The sequence below is a fragment of the Aptenodytes forsteri genome, unplaced genomic scaffold (assembly GCF_000699145.1).
Source record: "Aptenodytes forsteri isolate BGI_AS27 unplaced genomic scaffold, ASM69914v1 Scaffold100, whole genome shotgun sequence".
Classification (NCBI taxonomy): Eukaryota; Metazoa; Chordata; class Aves; order Sphenisciformes; family Spheniscidae; genus Aptenodytes; species Aptenodytes forsteri.
The window spans coordinates 1796665-1818592 of NW_008796216.1; the positions used below are offsets into that span (position 1 = coordinate 1796665).

Consider the following 21928-nt stretch of genomic DNA (forward strand, 5'->3'; position numbering starts at 1 on the left):
TTAACTCTATCCCAGCCAAAATCAGGACAACTCTTCATTTCATACTGACAGTCATTAAAGCTGCCGTCAGAGTACCCCACCACTCACACCACCACCATTCCTCACTGAAAATGTGTCAGCATTACTAAAGGGTAGCAGAGACAAAAAATACTTCTAATATTACTTCATGATCTGATTTTAAATAAACCTAATGAATGTAAATTAACAGTCATCATCTGAAGAGTTGCATAAAAAAAATCTGAATGTATTTAAGATTACTGTTCAAGTATTTTATTGTTTCTCCTAGCAAACTTGTAAGGATAAACATATCCCAAACTAAAAGAAAAATACTTCACAAAATTGCTTTCATGAATTTCCAAGAAATGTCTTAAAGAGCAAGTCTAGCAGAGGGCCACCAAGCTAGTAAAGGAGCTAGACATACCAAGAAACACATGACATACCAAGAGAGGCTGAAAGAGCTGGCCTTTTTCAGCCTGGAGAAGAGAAGGGGAAGGGGAGACCTTACTGCTGTCTACAACTGCCTGATTGAAGACACAGAGAAGACAGAGCCAGACCCTTCTTGGTGGTGCACTGCAGTGGGACAAGAGATGGGGACAAGAGGCAGCAAACACAAGTTGGAATTGGGGAAATCAGATTTTCTTTTTAATTTATTCATTTATTACCATGAGGGTGGACTGGACAAGTCCCTTGGATCACAGTGTTGAACTAGACAACCTTGAAAGGTCCCTTCTAATCTAAAATATTTTATGATTCTGTGAAATTTAATAGAAATGCTGAGTCTAGATTATTGTATTTCCTGCTTCACTGCATTTAATCAGACAACTAAAGAAAATACTCCCAATATTTGAGATAGTAAGCATAACCAGCCCAATAACCAAAAAAAAAATAAAATGCTTCTTAAAAACCACAATGGAATCTGGCACAGTATAAATGCTCAACCTGGCAAAGGAAAATAGTGCTAACTTCTGGTTTACATTAACCTTCATTATTTTAGTAAGAAAACGCTATATGACAAGAATAATTAAATATTGCATGGCTGGTTTTCATTTGCTGGAAAAAAGTCTTTATAAAGCTTAAGGCTTTTTGATGACTATTCCGGGAAAGTGATCGAAGATATTGATGTAGACATTGAATGGATCAATTGTTTAATGAGACTTTCATTTTTGGGGAAAATGGAGTAATTTATCAACATGAATGTAAAATTTTAGGGTGAATATGTTTTTAAATGACATTTTAGCTAAATGAGATTGCATGGCTTAAACTGCAAACACCAAAGTTAAGTGAGAGGAGGACGTTTCTGAAGGAATGCAATAATAGGAAAAAGAAGGCTGCAACAACTGCTTTGGACTTGGTACAAACAATTAAAACATAACAGCAAGACAACCCCTTCTTTTAATTCCTACCTCTAATCAAATAAATGGTATATAAAACTAGAATCTAAATGAGATTCAATGGCTTAAACTGCAAACACCAAAGTTAAGTGAGAGGAGGACGTTTCTGAAGGAATGCAATAATAGGAAAAAGAAGGCTGCAACAACTGCTTTGGACTTGGTACAAACAATTAAAACATAACAGCAAGACAACCCCTTCTTTTAATTCCTACCTCTAATCAAATAAATGGTATATAAAACTAGAATGCACTTCCATTTTTTCTAAATACTTCTTAGGAAGCGGAAGAGATAACAAGAAAAGAACGGGAATGTAAACACCATTCTTGATCAAGTAATAATCGTATTTTTAAAAATAAGAGATCTGTTACATTAAGAAACCAGAATGACTCAAGAAGGGAATGATTGGAAAGGTGATGGAAATATCACCTTGGACACTGACTTTGTTCCTCTGCAAGAGGAGCACACTGCAAACAGAAGCGACTCAGGTTCTCAGCACAACCATAATCTCCCTCAATTTTATCTTCTCACCATCTCTCAAGCCCCCCTCACTTCTGCTTTAGGAATAAAAACTGTAAACAGTTTAAAAAACAATCCCAGCAGGAATCACTTCCAAAGAATGCCATGTAAGTTGTTACTGATGGCATACTTGGTTATTAAACAAGGTTGAGAGAAGAAACAGAAAACTCAAACCAGCTTAATCTGAAGTACTGTGTTCTTTTTTTCGTACAAATGCAGAAAAGCGGGGAAAAAAAGAACATGCTTCTTACTTATTTTTCACATTGTTTTACCATTCTTAATGTGTTTGCTATATAAAAAAAAAAAATCTCCTTTTAGAAAAAATACTACATTATAACGGATGATTAATTTCTTTGGGCTTATTTCAGAATAACTTACAGTTTCCATACACTTTGACAACATACAACTACAACTTACGATAAAGTCTTAATCTCGAACATTTAAATTTACATAAATTATAGATTTAGAAAGAATGTTAAAAATAAGTTCTTAACAGTTAATAATATTATAGTAAAAATAAAGTTCAAACCCCATTAAACGTTCTTTCTTCAACACCTGTATGATATATTTAACTAGCTGCTACAATATAAGAGAAATTGTGAAACCTTTTTTGGCAAAACTGTTAGAGTGATTGACTAGTAACCTTCTAGAATTCTACTTGTTTTAAAACCAAAATAAAATGACTGTTTAATCAGTTACAACACAGAGTGCAGATACACTTGGGTCTGCACAGATACATCATGCCCCCACATACACACTTTTGCACTAGTTCACAATTCAGTACTTGAGAATGATCATTAAAGGCAGGAAAAATGCTTCATTTTACCTACTTGGTAGTTTTAGGAGCCCACAGTAATTTTCCATTGCCAAAGTCATTTCTGGACTGAAAATATTTAGTCCATGACCTGAATAATCTTTCCGTTAGGCGATAACATGCCTCTCCAGTTTATATACAAGCACAGATAGAAATAAAATATGCCACAAATAAATTAAAGGACATTTATACTTAAATAAGAAGCTAATTTATTCAGATGTTAATTGGTGAATCAATTTCTTGCATTTTCCATGCATACCAAAGTTTTTGCACACACTTCAAAAAGTAGTGGATGAAGGAGAAAATAACTCCTTACAGTATTTACTTTAAAAAAATATTTTTTCTAGTAGGCCTTCTTGTTCACAAAACCTATTTAGAGGACCAATCATTTTCCAGATAAACAAAAGAGAGTTCACAAGCTTATAGGGCCATTAAACTTACAGGAGCTGCAGGGAAGTTGGATGAAAGCTCATATGGTTCCTCTGAGATCCAATGGCCCAATTCCAAAGACCACAGAACCTAAAATAAATTAAGCGGTAAGTAGAACTCTTACAATTTCTAAAATAGCAAACTCTTTGAATGTGTAATTAGAAGTAACAGTGCAGTTGCAATATTGCGGTTTGATATTTCATTACCCAAACCAAATGATTCGCTGAAAAATCAAGCAATCAGAAAGATACAAATTTTACAACTGAAACAAACCATTAAAATACCAAAATCATATTTCTATGGATAGCTACATTAAATTTTAAAACCTTGTGAGGATATTAGAAAAAGTCAACTTTTTGCATCACAATATATAAAATTAGAGTAAAGATTTGAAAAGGGAAGTCATATCAGTTCTGTTCTCTTGGTTCAGTTAATCATTGAACTTCATGAGGTTCCTGCTGGCCCATTTCTCCAGCCTTGTCAAGGTCCCTCTGAATGGGAACACCCATCTGGTGTATCAAACACTCCTCACAGTTTTGTAACATCGGCAAACTTGCTGAGGGTGCACCCTTACCCATCGTCCAGATCATAAATGAAGATGTTAAACAATATTGGACCAGTATCAGCCCCTACTACTGACAGGGATTATGCAACTATTTTATATATGTAATGTGGATTATATACATCAGCCTGCAAAGAAGAAAAGCTCAGTTTCATTCTCTTCAGTATCCTTCTCTACGAACGTCACATTCTAGAGCATAAAAAAAGGTTGCTAACAATGCGGAGTACTGACTGCCTGGAAAATACACAATCATTTGTGTTCAACTGAGGTCTGAAATGCTGGATCAATATGATGCTTGGAGACTAGCAATCCTAACACTTTGGACTACTTTCAGGCTTCTGTTCCCATCAGAGCCATCACAAAATGGTTAACAGAAAAAAACCCTACTTGAAATGGTTATATTTTCAGTTTCTGAAATACACCATTTTTAATTTTTTTTTTTTTGGTAAAACTTTCCCAAAACTACTCCATCCAGCATTTTTCCTGGGTTGATTTTCTAAACCATTCTTCAAAACAATTTATCATTGTAAGTTGCAGCTGGTAGACTGTAATATTAAAAGCCTCACAAAGAGTGTTCACAGACTATCCCTCCAGCGGTAAAAGCGTCGTCTTTATGGGAAAATGGAAAAAGACTGAAGTTCCTACCATGGCTCTGCCCTTGAGTAGTATAAAGGGCTTTTTCCTACTGATTTCTAGATAGTCTAAATTCTGAAGCACATTCTGATGGAAGAGGAGTTAATTTTCCTCATTGGCTTCATCACTGTGAGCTGAGCCATAAAGCTTCTCATACAGGTAAAAGACTGGTATGTTCTTTGCCAAGTTTGTCCACTGTCACACAATTCAACAGCTTTCCCCTTTACAGATCTTTGAGCTTTGCAACATGCTTCCTGTAGTTGCCATTTGGCACACCTTAAATACAAGTCACAAAAAGCATTGTTACCCACTAGTGAGAGACAGCACGATTCATACACGCAACCTTAAAAACCACAGCAACTCCCCAATACCCTGCTGCTCCTACAGCAACAGGTAGTTATTAAGTGAACAAGAAGTGTACATATACCCCCAAAATGGGATATATGGAATTTATTAGAAAGTAAATCCCCTTGTTTAGGATAATTCTACCTCTGGCAGTCACAATTTCCCTAAATAGTTCTCTAGCCATTTCAAATAATGATGTCTGTTTCTTACTGTTAGCACAGCCATGCACCATTAAACTGTTGTCATTATTCACCTTAGAACAAGCTGAATTTCATCAGTGCGTGAAATTATTCCCATGCTTGATTCACAATTAACTGAAATATTCTGTATTTTTTTATTCTTTTGGAAGATGCCATACAAATCCATATATTATTAGTTTTAATTTAAGTTATAAAACTTTACCTCATAAAATTTGGGAAGCAGTGCTATGAGATGTTCCCCTGAGACAAAAGTTGGCATAATAGATATCAAGCATGATAAAGTTATCCTTCACAGTGTTACAGCTCACTAACTAAACAAGATTCTAAGCTGAACAGATTGATTATAAACTAGTAATGTAAATCTTATAAAATGGCCTAATTGTATGTAGGAAAATAACTTTCTGTAAAGGGCTCTTTTGCCCCAAATCTGTTGCTACAAGAAGTAAATTGCAAACTGAATTTAGAAACTAATTTTGTTATCAAAAACAAGTTCTGTAGTCTTTAGTCCAAAGTAGTTTATGCTTGACGACTCTCAGGGGAACCAGCAACCTCTTCTATGAACGGCTACAAAAGCTGGTGCTTTGCGTGATGTGGCAAGTGGTATTTTACTTGTGAGGGGAGGGGAGATGTCCAATTTTGCAGGGTATTGGAAGTGAACAGTGATTTTTTTGTTGATAATGAAAAGCAACACATCTTCAAACTTATTGTTGAACTTTATTAAAAAAAATCCAAAGAATATTATGTTTACTTTTAGAAAACGCACAACCAAATATTTGAAAATGCAACAGCCGTACAAAAAAAGAAAATAATTTCTATAGATATTATATAATACCAAACCTAAAAATGAGTTAAGCACATTAATAAATCAATGACCTTTAAAAAAATACTCAAAACGTAATAATGCATTGCTGTGTTTAGCCAAGAAAAGTACAGTAACTTCTTAAAAACACACAGTTAAGACTGCAACTTAGGATTTTAAATTACAAATTTTAAGGTGGTACCTGTGGATATTTTTTACAGTTACTTCTTAAAATTTACAATAAGAATATTGAAATCTGTTAGCTTTATACTTATAGCTGTATATATTTATTGCAAATAAAAGAAACTTGTTAATCCAAGCCATTTCTCTTTTAATCACAGTATAAATCAACTTTAACCAAACCAAGGAAACTGTAACTTCTAATACAATTCTAAAAGACATGCTGCATGAAAATAATTTCTTTGTAAATAATTTTGAGCAGTAACAGATGTACCATGCTGTATAATGTGTACATCATGTCCTTATAGTACCAAAATGATGTTTGTACCAAGAGTAACTGGCAAACAACCCAAATAGATTAAAACATAAACCCAAAAGATTAGTTATGATTAAGTAATCCCATTTCATTTTCCAGGCCAATTTTACAGTAACAACCTCTATCAGTCCTTGTAGTATTTACAGAATTTTGTTTAGAAATGGATTTTGTTTATCTTAACAAAAGATGTATTAATGCTTGTCTATCATGGTTCTGGAATTGAGTACAAAGGCATCATGTCTACTTTCCTAGATAAAAAGAAGATAGATACAGAGTTCATGAACAGGTCCTGCAGTAAATAATTAGGTCACTGCTCACTAAAACATTCAGTTTTCATGAACACAAAGGCAAGAGCTCTCCATTCTAAGTCACTGAAAGTTTGCTTCTGACTTTGGCAGAGACAAATTTTCAGCTAGTATATTTTCATAGAAACACTAAAAAATATGCTTCAAATTCATGTAGGACAAAAACAAGTTATGATTTGCGATATTATTCTTGAGTAAACTACTTTTTCTTGTTAAGTTAGTAATATCTTCATATTCAACAGTTCCTAAGAATGTGGAAAAGGACTCAGAAACGCTGAAATACTTCAGAATATAAAAGTGTTTATATTGAGAAGAAAGAGCTATCTAGAAGTTTTCAAATGCGCAGGTACAAAAGATTTAGCTTAAAATGTAATGATAAAGCAGTACAGTATGGATCAAGCATGAATGCTGGATATAGGAATATCAGAAGTTAGGAAAATACAGCTGACAACATTGAGATATTAAGAATGTATCAGATTCTAGTAGAATGCATTCTTGCTGGTCATGGAGGACCCAAGAAAGGACGAAATAGGGAGGCAAGAGGAGAGTGGGAAAAGCATAGTTTTCCTTTGGCTTTGGGCTTTAGAATCAAGTTGATCAATCTTCTGTTACTGCATCCTCAAGTATGGACTGTTTTATCTAATTCAGTAGCAGGCAACCTGTATGGCATGGAGCTCCAGCAAGTGTCCTCCAGGTTATACAGCTATAAGGTTAGCCTTGGTGCAAAGATCTCCTTTGCATATCTGTATCAGCTATGTTCTTTTATTCACACTATATAGGAAAACTTATGTCAAACATCAGGTTCTCAAGGGTCTGAAAACACACTGTTTGACTAGTCATTATTTAAGGCCTCTTGCCCATCCAGCTAGCTCACTGAATGATCATATGGTATTTGTACTTAAATAACTCATCTTGAAATATGTAAAAGGAGTGCTATGAAGATTAAATGTCTAATGGTAAATTTGATATTTCTCCAACATCCATCTTTAAAAGTATCATTTAAAGTTTTTCTCAGAAGAAGAAAAAAGTATTGCAGCCTAAATTATCTCTCCATGTTATAAGTCAAAAGGCAGAGGTAAATAATATTTCAGCTTCCTAAAACGTTGAGAAACATCTTCCAAAAGACAATCATCACTGCTCAAAATTAATACCTTGTTTAAAAGGTACTACTGTTTTCTCCAGACTGATTGATTATTTTAATTATCCAATTTGAAGTATTTTACCAATGAAAGTACTTATGGTAGGATTGACTACATTACAGAAAGGCATTTAAAGGATTCAGTATTGTAGCATTAATAAAAGGAAAAGATTATTTTGCTTAAATGAAATTCTCCTGACTAATTTTCTACAGAATTCTTCATGATGGTTAAGTAAGACTTCAGCTTTCTCTTCTCTAGTTAAAGTATTCAGTTAATGAATTTGGGTAAAAAGATGGCAAAATTATGCCAGTGACACAATTAGAAATAAGACAATAATGCTCTTACGTGATAAGATGCATAGCTTTAACCAGAAATTTTTTTTTTTTTAAAGTTCAAAGCAATATTTTCTTTCAGTGAAATAAAGGACTTAATTACTTGAGGGATTAGACATTTATGGACAAAGTTGTACCTGGTCTCAGTGAAAGATTTAAGCACAGTTCTAAGAAAATGAAAAATAGCAATATTCACAGATAAGCAGATAGATTGAACAAACTTGTGATTTGGAGAACTGAATTCTGAAGTTTTTCTCTAGTTCCTTCTCATGTGGCTTTCCTAGTAACTTTAGAAATTTTTCTGAATAGCAGCTCAATAAAATGAGCGAAGACAGCTTCAGCATTTGATCCAGTAATACTTACAGGAACAAACTAATCCTTGGAACAATTCCATTTAACTTATTGGTATTATATGAGGGATATGGATGATCCTGTGATGAGTCTAGAAGATAGACTGTAAGGCAGCAGGAGAAAATTTGGCATTGCTACTAGTCAATACTGGTCTATGAAGAGCATGTGTTGATATTTTCACCATGGATTGGTTCATAGAAGCGCAGTGCATAAAATGGGCAATGAAATTCCAGGACAGCAATTGCCAGAATACCGATCGTCCAAATACTGCCTTATGTACAAAGATAGGAAACTATTTTAGTGGAGTTTTGTAGTAGTTATCTACATCTTTAGCTATTTTAGTAGTTATTTGAAGCTTTTTCTCAAGGAAATACACAGCTTTCATCTTTGTCGACCCTGTTATGAGAAAGTAACTTACAGCAAATATGTTGTTACTTGTTTAAAACTCCATACAAAGCCAAGTGTGGGACAGATATTTCAATGTATTTCATTCATAGACGCATAGAATCATGTAATAGTTGAGGCCAGAATGGACCTGTGGAGACTGTCTTGTTCAAACCCCCCGCTCAAATATGTTCCTTTTAATGCAGCCAAGGATGCTATTGGTCTTTTTTGCCAAAGGCACATTACTGGATCATTAAGGTGACCAAAGATGGAAACCCCTTTTTTCCAAGGGAAATTAATCGCCAAGAACTTCTGAAAACTCCAAAGTATACCACAACAGCTTCTTCAGATAACTACATGTATATCATGTAGGACAAGTTTCACACTGGTAAGTGCCAGACATCTTGAAAACAAAAAGGCAACAGGAGTTTATTTTGTTTTCAGCCCAACAACTAAATTTTAAAGTATTTATAAGAAAAAGGAAACCAAGAAATTTAAAGTTATTCTACAACCCTTTTCTGTATAAGATGAAGAGCTATTTCCATATAAATTCCAACAGCTATATTTTATAGCTCTGGAAACATGAGGAAAGCTGAAAAAATGTCATCTGCAATGTCAGATTGAGTGGTTAATCTCTATTATCACAGTGAGCAATTGAGGTAGTTTAAGCCCGGGCTGACAGGTAAGCTCCTCACCCGGTCACTACTCACTCCCCGCCCCAGCAGGATGGAGGAGAGAACTGGAAGGGTGAAAGCAAGGAAAAAAACCCACCTTGTGGGTTAAGATAAAGACAGTTAATAAGTGAAGGGAAAAAAAAAGTTAGAAAAACCCCAAATGATGTAAAAGTAATTATTCCCATCAGCAGTCAGTCTCCAAGCAATGGCTGCTTTGGAAAAACCCCTCCCTGTTTTACAGCTGAGCATGATGTCATATGATATGGAAAAACTCTTTCATCAGTTGGAGTCAGCTGTCCCAGCTGAGTCCCCTCCCAACTTCCTGTGCACCCCCAGCCTACTTGCTGGGGGCCCCAAATGATGTAAAAGTAATTATTCCCATCAGCAGATTGATACCCAGCCAGTCTCCAAGCAATGGCTGCTTTGGAAAAACCCCTCCCTGTTTTACAGCTGAGCATGATGTCATATGATATGGAAAAACTCTTTCATCAGTTGGAGTCAGCTGTCCCAGCTGAGTCCCCTCCCAACTTCCTGTGCACCCCCAGCCTACTTGCTGGGGGGCGCTGACTGAAAAACAGAGAACACCTTGACGCTGTGTAAGCACTGTTGAACAATAGCTAAAACGCTGGTGGGTTATCACCACCGTTTTGGTCACCAGTCCAAAACAAAGCACCATACAGGCTACGATGAAGAAAATTAACTCCATCCCAGCTGGACCCAGTACAGCAATTCATTATTATCTTGTCTTTACAGTAACAGTCTGGTAACTTTATGTGGTAGTCCACAAGAAATTTTGAAGATATACAGTGATTATTTGATCTGGATGTCTGGGAACCATTTCTATGAATTACAAAGTCTCCAAACTACTCATCTACAAATAGCTTTCCTTATTTTTTTTTTTCTATTTTACAGTTTTCCCACTATGCAGCAAAATATCTAACAATTCCCCTTCATTTTTACAATGCTGAACACAATACATGTTTCGGAACACAGCAGTATACTAAATCAGTATATAAAAAATTCAATCTGAATAATGTGACTTGGCTAATGTTGAGCAGAAATGGTTTGTTTAGGCTTCAATCTGTCCAAAAATAATGCCTGTGACATGAGTTTCTCATCCGTGAGATAAGACTTCAGGCATTTCTAAAATACATACTGAGGTACAATACAGGAATACTTTGGTTAGATGAAGTACTGAAAGACTAAGTCATGGTAACAGAGCTTCACACAGGCAAGTTTCCTCTAATTGAGCTAACTCCAGGTAAGCCTGAATATCTGAATATTGCACCACTGTACATAGCATGGACACAAACATTGTTATATGGTTGATATTTCAGCTATACAAAATACTAACTTATTCTGTAGTAAAATTTAAAAATATTTCTTACCCATTCATAAGAAACAATCCAACACCCACGAGCAATTCCCAGCATAACATTCAAGGTACGACGAGGACTCCCTATAACTACATGACTTGTTGTTTCACATACATCATCTGAGAACAAAAAGTCTCCAAGTTTATTCACCACCTGAATTACTATATTTTGTTTCCTAAAAAGAAGAAAAGGAAAAAAACCATACAATGTTGAATGGCTATGCAGAATTATAGAAGCATATACACACAACACAAATTAACTCAAATTCATCTCACTTCTTTCCTCCCTAATCATTTCTTATCCTTTTCTCACTGAGCCTCTACCCATTTGCTAGCTCTGAATTCATTAGCCTTCCCACAGAGTCCAAACAGACCCTTTTCTGTCATCACACAATCATATCTACTTGCACATCAAAGCTCTTTTGTCCCCAACATCTATCTTGTCTGTTTAAATAGAAGCTTTTGAGTCAGGAATTATCTAACATATTGTTTGTGTACAATGCCTAGTACAACAGAGCCTAATTCTTTGTTGCTTTTGTAGTACTATCAGAAAAGTATTACCAGGAAATGTAAACATTTAGACACAGCACTCTTAAGAGGTTTTCATTAGGAAGCACCAGATTTTCAGCATCTGAATAAAATGCTGTGTCTGAAAGTCCTAAAGTTCTGGCTTGCTACCTATACATACGAGCCAATATTTCAATTAAAAATTCTCTTATCCTTAAATACAATTATAATTAAATATAAAATCCAGAATTGCTACCTATAACTGGAATTCTAATTTGAGTTCTCTACATAGCTACACTGAAGCCCACAAATATATAATTGTAAGAACAGTGAAATCTTGGTATCACTAGAGAAAAGCTGTTGCATGAGAACAATTTACTGTTCTTATTAATGTTTATTATTATAAATCATTATTACAAATGATCATTAAATATCTGTAAATGAAAGCCCAGTTCCAGTGCCCTCTCTGCTCCCTCAGTTGACTTGGAAATGTCCACAGCATGCTACGCAAGATAAAACAGTTAAGCACAACCTTGAACACAGGCGCATCTATCACAATGGTGATCTTCTCAGGTATTGAAGTTAATCACTGACATAATGCAAGCACACTCAGAACATCCCCAGAAGTCTCTAGGGTTACTTTCATTCTCACTACATTTCACTCCACAGAAAGTAACTCGGTTAAAGCTCTCCAAATACCCCAGCTAAAGCAGACACTTCTTAGAGGAACTCTAACATAACCTGCAAAAAATTCTTCACAGAAAATGCAACAATCTATTTTTTTAAGAAGTTTCAAACAAATAGATGAATAGTAACAGCAAACAATGTAGCAAATTAACGTCACACTTAAGTCAAAAGGTGATATTTTATGTGGAGACACTTAAAAAAAGATAATTAAAAAAAAAAAAATCAAACCACTGACTTAACTGCCTCACTCCAGACACTGGTTAGTATGAATTCTGGCCTTGGCTATATTGCCTTGAATGGTACTGGAATATTTACTATTCCCTTTTCATTTGATGAGTTTTAACTTGACATAGCCTACAAGGGAATGTTTTTGCAACACTGCAACCCACAGGGGCTGGCCCTGCCTAGACTCCATGCTCAGGGGATGCATTTCCATGCTCTACCTGAAGCTTTTCTTCTTTCTTGTGTCTACCTAAAATTCCTTACAATGTGAGGGAAAAGTCCTGTTGTCCAAGAATTGAATCTAAGATATCTTATAAATTACAGTGAAAACTCACTAGTTTATACTTCAGTCAGCTGCAAAAACTGACAGATGCAAATTTACAGCAAAATTTCACTGATCTGTGACAATCACAAAATTTGTGATTCAGAAAAACGTGTAGCTGCTGGCAGTGAATCAGCGAGCAGCATTTAATATAATCTCAAAACCCAATGCCATAAAACCACTGAACTCATGATCTTTAAATTTAAATTCTAATGAACCACTTTTGAGGCTGTAGCTACTGGGTAGTAGAATTGGCTTTTGGCCATTGAGTTGTACACTTTGGAGGACTGTTTTCTGTTCTTCAGTTCTTTCAGAAGCAGTCCTTTTCCCTTCACCCATTTACAGGTTGATAAATGCCTACAACTGTAGACAGCCAAAAGCACGATCTCAATGAAGAAGTTCTGAAGAAAAGCAATTGTTATCACCAGACATTTTTATTTAATGAAATAGTAATTGGCTAGTGGGAAAAATCAACATAAAAGCAACATTAAAGAAATAATATATTAATGACCTCTTTCAACAAAAGAACTTTTTCCGCAGCTCTGCCAGGATTTGTTCTCTTCTAGGCAGATCACTGCCTCTGTTTTCCACTACTCCTATCTGCACTGTAGCTATTATCTCTACCTCCCCCACAGTGATCCTGTATTGCATGACTTGCGAAGTGCATTTTACAGTCTTGGTGTTACTAGCATCCAGTCACATTAAATACAAGAAAAGTATTAATTCCATTTTATGTTTCTGACATATATTAGTATACTTGTTAATAGCTATTGACAACCATTTACAAAATGCTTCTAAAAGATAGCCACTAAGTGCTGTTTCTGAGTATTTGTATCTATGTAACTGTCAAGATATAATTACTTCAAACCTGAAACAGATTTATGGGTAGTAGAAATATCCTTAGTTTTGAAAAAGAATTAAAAAAACTGTAAGCAAGTGTAGTATAAAATATGGAACTGTGTTTTTGTTGGATGTTCTTTATGCTGTAAGACTTTTAAGAGAACGATAAGACCATGCCAGAAAATTATTAACTCTCCCCCAAAATATGCAGTGGCAGCTGCTTCTAATGTTTTGAAACTAAGTGGCTAAAAAGCCTACAACTGGTATTTCTTCAGCAACTATTTATATGAAAGAAAACATTTTGAACTGATGTTTCAGACTATGATTTATTAAATAGAAATAATTAAAATGTATGGGGGAAAAGCTAAGTCTTGGGCTGAAAGTCTGAACCATTTACTACATAAAATTCCTTTTTATGCTTCCTTCAGAAAAATTCAAAACTTGCTTAAGATTTTAGTTTCATTGCTCTGAAACCCTGTTGAGCTCACCTATGGAACAACTACTTCAGTCTGCACCACAGCAACACAAACATACACACACACTGTATATAGACACACATACATACATGTATATGTCGTTGCTAGCTAGAATACAGAATGAAATAAAGTATTTTAACATACGGCACATACAGCCCATGTATGGCCATTTATGCCCCTATAGGCATAAAAAGATTATCAACATTCAAGTTTAAATGGTGTGCTGACTAAAGAGTCAAAATGTTTAATACTTACTCAGAAGACATACTCGTCATAACTAGTGTCCTTGTTGGCTAGAGATGTGAAAGAGACAAGAAAACATCAAAAATCTGAAAAGATTTCCCCTTTGAAAAAAACCTTAACTTAGAAACTGTTCCATTAAAAGGACTAAACTACTTCATAATTACAGTATCACCTGGGGAAGAGGCTGTACTAATTAACATATATACTAGAAATATTAAATTTTGAGGACAAGGAATGAAGGAAAACCCTTCATCATGTCTGGTATCAAAGCATCCAATACAGCAGAAGACAGGAATGCAAGTTTCCATTAGTAAAAACAAAAAGCAAAGGATTTCCAGCCTGGGATGCCACAGAAAAAAGCATAGTATTTGTCTTCTGCCTTTTCCTTCTGATCAGGTGGAAAGGAAAAAGCAGCTTACCTTCAACAAAGAAAACCTGTAGTTTAAAATTACTCCAGTTTCTTCCAAAAGAAAGGCAGAAACTGGCTGAGATGCTGCAGAAACAATTTACATATTTATTGTAAAGTATAATTTTAATAATTTTATTTTGATAGTGTAGCTTTTTTGAGGGGGCACAACTTCAGTGTTTTAAGTCCAGGTTTTTAAGTAAACATTCTTACACTCTTAAATCCTGTCTAGTGAAAAGCTGTCCGAGTAATATAACACACAAGGTATACTCAAAGAGTACAGCAATCAGACCAGCAATTCTGAGACACCTTAAAAAGCACCCTTCCTTCCCCTGCAATACCCTCCGTAGCTTATGTGCAAAGTAGGAGTGTTTGCCCCATACAGACTTTAAACAAGCTTTTTAAGAATTAGTATTATAGAAGTCAGAAGAGGAAGAAGTATCCTTTGCTCATTAGCAATGACCATAAAAGTCTCCATCATGTACAAAGGTAGGACAGAATATGAATTTTAGCAGTATCAGAGAAATACATAACTGAACATAACATGGTCATCACAAAATATATGTAAGAGGTTTTGAAAATCTTAGCTAAGAATTACTTGTAGCTACGTGAACATGCACAAGTATATTTACATAAACATTTTAGTTTTGTAGAAAAAGTAGATTGACTGACTTGTATACAATGATTTCAAACAACTCCTCCTAATTTTCAAAATCAATATATGATTTTCAAATTACTTCTCTAGGCAACTACTGCTCCATAAGAAATAATCATTCCCATTTCTGCCCCCCCAATCTATTACCACAACCACAAGCAGTAAGCTCCCAAAGTCTCTGCTAAAATTCAGTTTCCTTTGAGTAATGTATTGAGCTGAGACTACAAAAACATTTTGAATTGGATTACAGCTGGTAGCACAGGCCAAAAAGGACTCGAGGGCAACTCATTTTACCCAGTAATGAATCACAGAACAGAAGAGAGAACACACTCTTATGCAATTCCATCCGTCCTCTCTTATCAGTACAGAACTGGTCTCCATTAAGTGTTCAAGCAATTTGTCACATTTAAGAATGGAGTTCTTTGGAGTTATCTCTGTAGACTAATAGACTGTAGACTAATAGTGTGCACCATGACTGTTCATTATAGGAACAATCTTTGCATAAATAAAACACTATTTAGATACCATTGACAAGCTAGATATTAAAGATAACATAAGAAGTAGTCTTTTCAACATGCACATGGTAATTTCATTCCATGGTTGGGTAAATTTGAAAAACATAAACCCCAGATACTATTCAAGTCTTCAGAAGCAATATAATGTAGCACATTCAATAATTTTTTAAATTCATGATAAACATGTACTCAGACAACATTATGTAAGCTATACAATACTTCAGAACTGAAAATATATACAATGTGAAAATGTAAAAACAATAATGGAAAGAAATAAAACTTCAAATGAGGAAAGGATGAAACTTTTATATTGAAATATTTCTTTGAGAGAAATTCTATGCAGTATTTATTGAAATATAAGTTTCCAAATATGCACTTATCTGTAATCAAAATTTGTTGTATTCTTAGCCAAAAGACTTTCTACTGCATTACTTTCAACTACAAATAAGCAGTCACATTTAATTGCTCTTGGAAGTTCCACGAACTTCACAGCTTCAATTCCACATTTGTTTTATATGCAAAGAGTTTGAGCACAAATAATAACAATGCAACAATATATATATACCATATACCATAACATTCATATAATTAGTATTAAATATTAAGTAATATAAACTCAAAATTTGAGTATATACACTCAAAAAAACATCTAGTAAGACATTGAGTAAAGGTTCTTGTGGCAGAAGGATTGCAATATTAGGCACTCTACTGCACAGGTTAGGGCAGATGATTGAAATCGGACACGGGGCCACATTATACAATAGTGAGGACATACCTCATACTGTCTTAATACACGTTGTTGGATTTGTGTAAACTCCTGAACATTAAAGGATCCTGGGATGTGACAGTCTGGGAAGGCACAAAACATGGCTTAAAAGCAAGGTTTTACTCTTCTCTGTCCAATCTTTCTGGGCTGAAAACCTCATCTATGTCAAATATGTATACTTCAGCATCGTCATGATGTTCTCCTTCAGTATCTGAAGTCAAGCCTCGCTGCCATCAGAATGAAGCTCTTTGGCTAAAAGTCTGGAGTTACATCCACACAAAAGAATTGCACTAGGTTCTTGGGGCCCTTGTATAGTACTAGCTCCAAAGCCAGATCCTGATGAGCCTGTTCAGAATGTGCAGAAAAATACCCTTCCTCACAACTTTTTATAAATGAAATGTCATGGAAGTATTACTAATCAGACCACTACTTTTGCCAAACGGGTTAAAAAAAAGCATTACTATAAACCAAGGCCAGAGCAGCTTGAGATCCTGCAGCTGCTTCTTCAGCTTCAGAGCAGAAATGTTTGTTAACAGTTCCTTAATACCTTATCTATAGGGAAGTGAAAATACTGGATCCACACAAATTGGGAAACCTGCAGCCTGTCCTGACATTACCCTGCAAAGTCAGCTTTTGAATTGTAGCTTTTATGCTACAACACATTGCATACAAGATGGTACAGTGAGTATTCTGGGCAAGTGTTCTGTCAGTGCTCTTTGAAGTGATTCAGACTCAGGAATGCAGAAGGATGCATACAAAAGGTAGAAATTGGAATAAATTTAACTTCTTCCAAACTATTATTTCATTTTCATTCAGAACTGCATATTTTTGCAAGTTAGAGGTCATTTGCTAAGCAGAAAACATGTTGTTTTATTGCTTCAGTAAGACAAGCAGTCCTCTTTAATTACAGTTACCAAGCAGAAAACTTAGCCAAACTATGTTTTAATTTTCAGTTGTACATTTTTCAAGTTAATTGCTTCCCCCCTTGCTATGCAATTTTTCTTCTATGCTCTTTGTGTCTGTTTTATTTTACTTGTTGCTTTTATTGCAAAAAATTTTTTTGAGTTAGCATTTTCTTTTCTGACCAGCAAAAAGACATCTGGTGAGCATCACTATGAGTTCTAATGCACATTTGTAGCAGGATTATTATTAATAAAACACTGGAAAAGGTGGTGTTCAGTTAACTGGTCCTTTTATTTATCATTAATCTCTGAATCCTGAAGAGTTGCATATCTCTACTCTAAATCAGAACACACTTCTTTCTGAATTATTTTTTAGGTCTGGAATACAGGCTGTTATAAACGACATGCTTCAGCTTTCCTTTATATACTTCTTAGAAGCACAGTCACATTAAGTATTTATTTAGAGTCTGCCAACAAGATTTTTTTAAGTCATCCGAAATATAAAACACGCATTTCAGTAGCTCAAAGGAAATAGTATTTGTAAATCTTCCCGGTACTTAAAAGACGACGTGATACTTCCTGTATGCTAACTGACCTACACCACAAAAAAGGCATCCAACCTCAAAATGTATTCTTTCTTTCTAAGTTTGAGCAGGTGTTTCTTGGAGCTGAAGGACAACAAGAGAAAAGTCCTGTTTTGTACAACCTGCTTTTCAAAAAGGTGAACTCAAATTTTGTTTCCTTAAGAATGTCATGAGTTGTTTTTCATAAGTGACAAATGAATTCAAATGTGACCATAAAATTTGTTTTTCCAGGCCAGTTCTCAAGAAAAAAGTGCATTCATGCTAAGAATTGACTCGATAGGAATAGTTTTACATTTATGACTGGTTAAATTCCAGCCTAAGTATATTAGATCTCATTTTGTCTTTGGGTCAAGAACCTAGGCCTGATATTTTTCAAGAAAGGATTTCAACCAATAAATACCACTTTTGAATGGTATATTACTTAGTCCAAATGCTCCTCTTATGCCTTAAATTTGACTGAAGTTCTGAAAGAAATAAGCTTCAGTGTACTCACAAACTCAGACGTATGCTGTGATGGAGGAAAAAAAGACCTTCAGGACTCAACAAGATACTTACCCTATGTGGTTTGGCCAATATACCAAGGATAAAGGGCTTTTTGGGGGGCAGGAGAGAGGCAGGGGAAAGTAGTGCATGCATGTGCAAATAAAGTGTAAGGGAGAGTACAAGACTATTCTGCTATCTGCTTTGTACTCTTCCAATCCCTTTTTTCCCTGGCTATTGTAGGTCCATCAGATGGTTCTGAAATTGGTTCAGAACTTGTATACTCACTTTTGATCTTTACAGCTGTATTTCAGAAGTAACAATCTTCAGTCCCACTAGTACATGAGCCAAAAAACAGAACCATGTGTAGCATGGGAATATTCAAGAGTCAGGTTAATTTCACTCTGCTTTTATCTAGGAAGGCTGTAATGAGGATCCAAAACTTTAAGGCCGTTTTTAGAAACATTCTATAAATTGTGCTACATTAATTTATTCTATTTAAGTAATTGTGGCTTATAGCTGAAAATAATTGGTAATTGTAATGAATGATTACAATTCAGTAGTTTTAAACAGCAATTATTCAAAGCTGTAATTTACTTTCTGGCTGGCCTTTCTCCTCTTATCAGTCCTTTGATACTGACATTTTTCCAGTTTCCTCTGGCCGCAAACTCAATTTTGACTGTAATTTTCTGACCAAATATAGTACCTCTGCTTTGGTCTTAGAAAGATGTGAAAAATACACCCATCCTAACTAAACCAATGCTACCATGAGGAAAGATGAAAAAACAAAGCAGGCTATAAGAAGACAGAAAAATAAGATGACATGACAGGTGCCTGAAGCTTTCCTTTACTGCCAAAGATGAGAAAAAATGAGAAATCCTGTAATCACAGACATAGGAACCCCTAGAACTTCTGTTGGCAAGATTAAGGATGATGAATAGCTTCAGACTTTTCAGGCTAGCAGTGTCACAGTTTACAACTTACTGACATTTTCAGTTTTCCACATGCAACCATAATAGCTAACAACTATATTTAAAAAAAAAAAAATTCAACCATGTGGGATACAAAACTCTGCAGCAAGGGACAGCTTTCACAGCATTCTGCAACTTCACAGGACAGGTTTCTCTGGCTGTGATCATTAGCAAAGCTAGAAACTGACTTTTTCTGGTAGGACAGACAAAGATTAAGGGGAGAGCAGATGCTACTTACCACCCCTTTGACTGCAACCAAAGATTTCCAAGTCAATCAACATGACATGAAAAAAGCCAATACGCACAGGCAGCAGTGATTCCCATTCTAATGGGAAGCCCAAGCCTTTCCAACAGGTACAAATTAGGGGTTGGCTTCCCGGTCAGCATCGCTCAGGAAAAGAAGCAGCCCAGTTCTCAACTTTCTTTTACTAGGAAAGTTTCACCTCTAGACCTGAGGAGACAGAGAGGGAGAGACTACCAATGTGACAGAAGTGAATCTCAAGAAGTGGGATGCTAAAGGGAGGAGAAAGCTACTTTATAGTTTAGATTCTAACAGAAAATGAAAGCTCAGGTGAAGGAAGGACACTCCCTCACCCCAAAAAAGTCACAAGCCGGGAGGAAGAGGAACAAGGGCTATCATGGGGCAATACTATGTTATGGGGAAAACTCATACATGCAAGCAGAAACATTTTAAAGACCACACTAAGGCATAAATTAATTCTGTCATTAGCACCAAATAATGCCCAATGTATACTCACCTTCCCAAATGATCTGTGAGAAAGTCAGGCACAATTAATTTTTTTCTGCTGAAATTTTAAACAACATGAACTTTTCCCCCCACTCCCCAGCTTCACCAAGGTTAACAAAAATAGTTTGTATCCTTCTTGTAAAGCATTTCAACAAAAAATTAAGCATAATGTAGGAGTGACTGTTTCATCTGTTCAGACATTAAAAACTGTTTATGCTTTCATAATGATCCAATGAAGTGAACCATTTCTTTGGACAGCTGACTTATGACCAACTAAAAGCACTTCATAAATCTTCAGCTGAGATACACTATGCCCTAACTGAGATAAAAACCAAGCCACGAGGGTAGCAGGCAACAGTAGAGTAGCTTCAGTGAAATTAATGGTTTAATTTTTAAGCCCTCATCAGCCATCCATTCAATTTTTGGTAATGATGGTTGCCACCTACCATGGAAGGTTCATTAGAAAAGATGTCTGCCTCAGCTACTTCATTGCAGACGTCAGTGGCTCAGTTAACACTGCTCACAATGTGTCATACATTGGGAAGAAGCAACTGAGGCACAGAGAGACACACTTCCATTGCACAGGCTCTAGGGATGGAACCATTTTAAGAGGGAAAGAACCATTTTGCATCACCCCAACTGCTAAATACTGGGTTTGCACAATTATTAACACCGTGAGGTTAATTTGGATAGTTGAAGTCTTCTGGAGATTGCCAACTATGCAGCAATGTGTGGAATTTCAGGTGAAGATACTCCTGAACACGTTTGCAGCCCAAAAAAGTCAAGCCTGGATTTATGTTAGGTTTCTGTTAAGATACAAGACTGTAAACTTCAGTAAATACCCTGCTGACAAGATTGTAACTGATGATAGTCAACAACCTGAGTTAAAGCTTTACTGCCGTCTAGACAATATGGTAAACAACTGAACAATACTTATTTCAGGCTTTGAGGTGCAACAGCAATATTATGAAGGGTAGAATAATAATTTAAAAAAACCCAACACTTTTTATTTTTAGGATCTTGAAGGATTATGAATTCATCATACATGCACACAATTCTTTCAGAAAAGATTTTTGTAGTGAGTACTTATGTCCAACAGCCACTGTTCTCAGCATTTCTGATTATACTAGTAGGAAGTAGTACATCTATTAAGCAGCAATATGGTGCAAAATCTTTTCCTATTTAGCTGATTGCATATTTATATTCCTGTTCCATGCAGACTTCTTTGTGAGCTCATAATTCAATTCTACAAAGATCACAGCAATAATCCATAAAATGTTTAATTTCAATGTAGAAAAGAATGGTGGTATTTGTTAAATTATTTTAAAAAAATTGTTAATGAAGACGTGTCAAATGCTGATGAAATGGAGTTTAGGAAGTAATTTGTTCAGATTGATTTTCAACAATTTTCAAGCGCTGTGAGGCGCAGTTCCATCAACGAAAGGATTTCCGGCCTATAGAGTCATGCCAGATACCAGTAGGTTTATGTAGGGCGTTCATTTTTCCAAGAGTTACATTTCCCAAAAAAAGAGGATCTAACCAGCAGTTGCTTTTCCTCCTGGTGGTTTCTGATGCCAAGAGGGAAAATAGTTTCAGTTTTACACTGATTCTTTGCCAAACCAGCTGCAGTCCAGTGGATTGTTCGGTTTTCCGGCATGACGGTTATGACCTCAGTGTTAAATGTAACAATGTACCCCAAAACTAGAAAAGAATTGTGATTTACCAGTAACGAGAGTTAAGTTACAGCATACATACAGATCTTCAGCAGTGAGGTATGTATGTTTCAAGCACGGGCTGTATGGTCTCACTTCTTACACAATGTTTATGCACTGTTCCCCTCATGCTCTGAGCCAGAAAGA

General features: G+C 35.5%; 1 protein-coding gene across 1 annotated transcript in view; it reads right to left on the reverse strand.

The window, feature by feature from the left end:
• MCPH1 (microcephalin 1) overlaps nt 1–21928 on the reverse strand; it is a 142740-nt gene that overhangs the window by 89704 nt on the left and 31108 nt on the right. Inside the window, exons 10-12 of the mRNA XM_019474453.1 lie at nt 14055–14092; nt 10759–10921; nt 3163–3240 (exon numbers count right to left, since the gene is read on the reverse strand). Of these exons, the coding sequence (XP_019329998.1) occupies nt 3163–3240; nt 10759–10921; nt 14055–14092 (279 nt within the window). The remainder of the gene's footprint in view (nt 1–3162; nt 3241–10758; nt 10922–14054; nt 14093–21928) is intronic.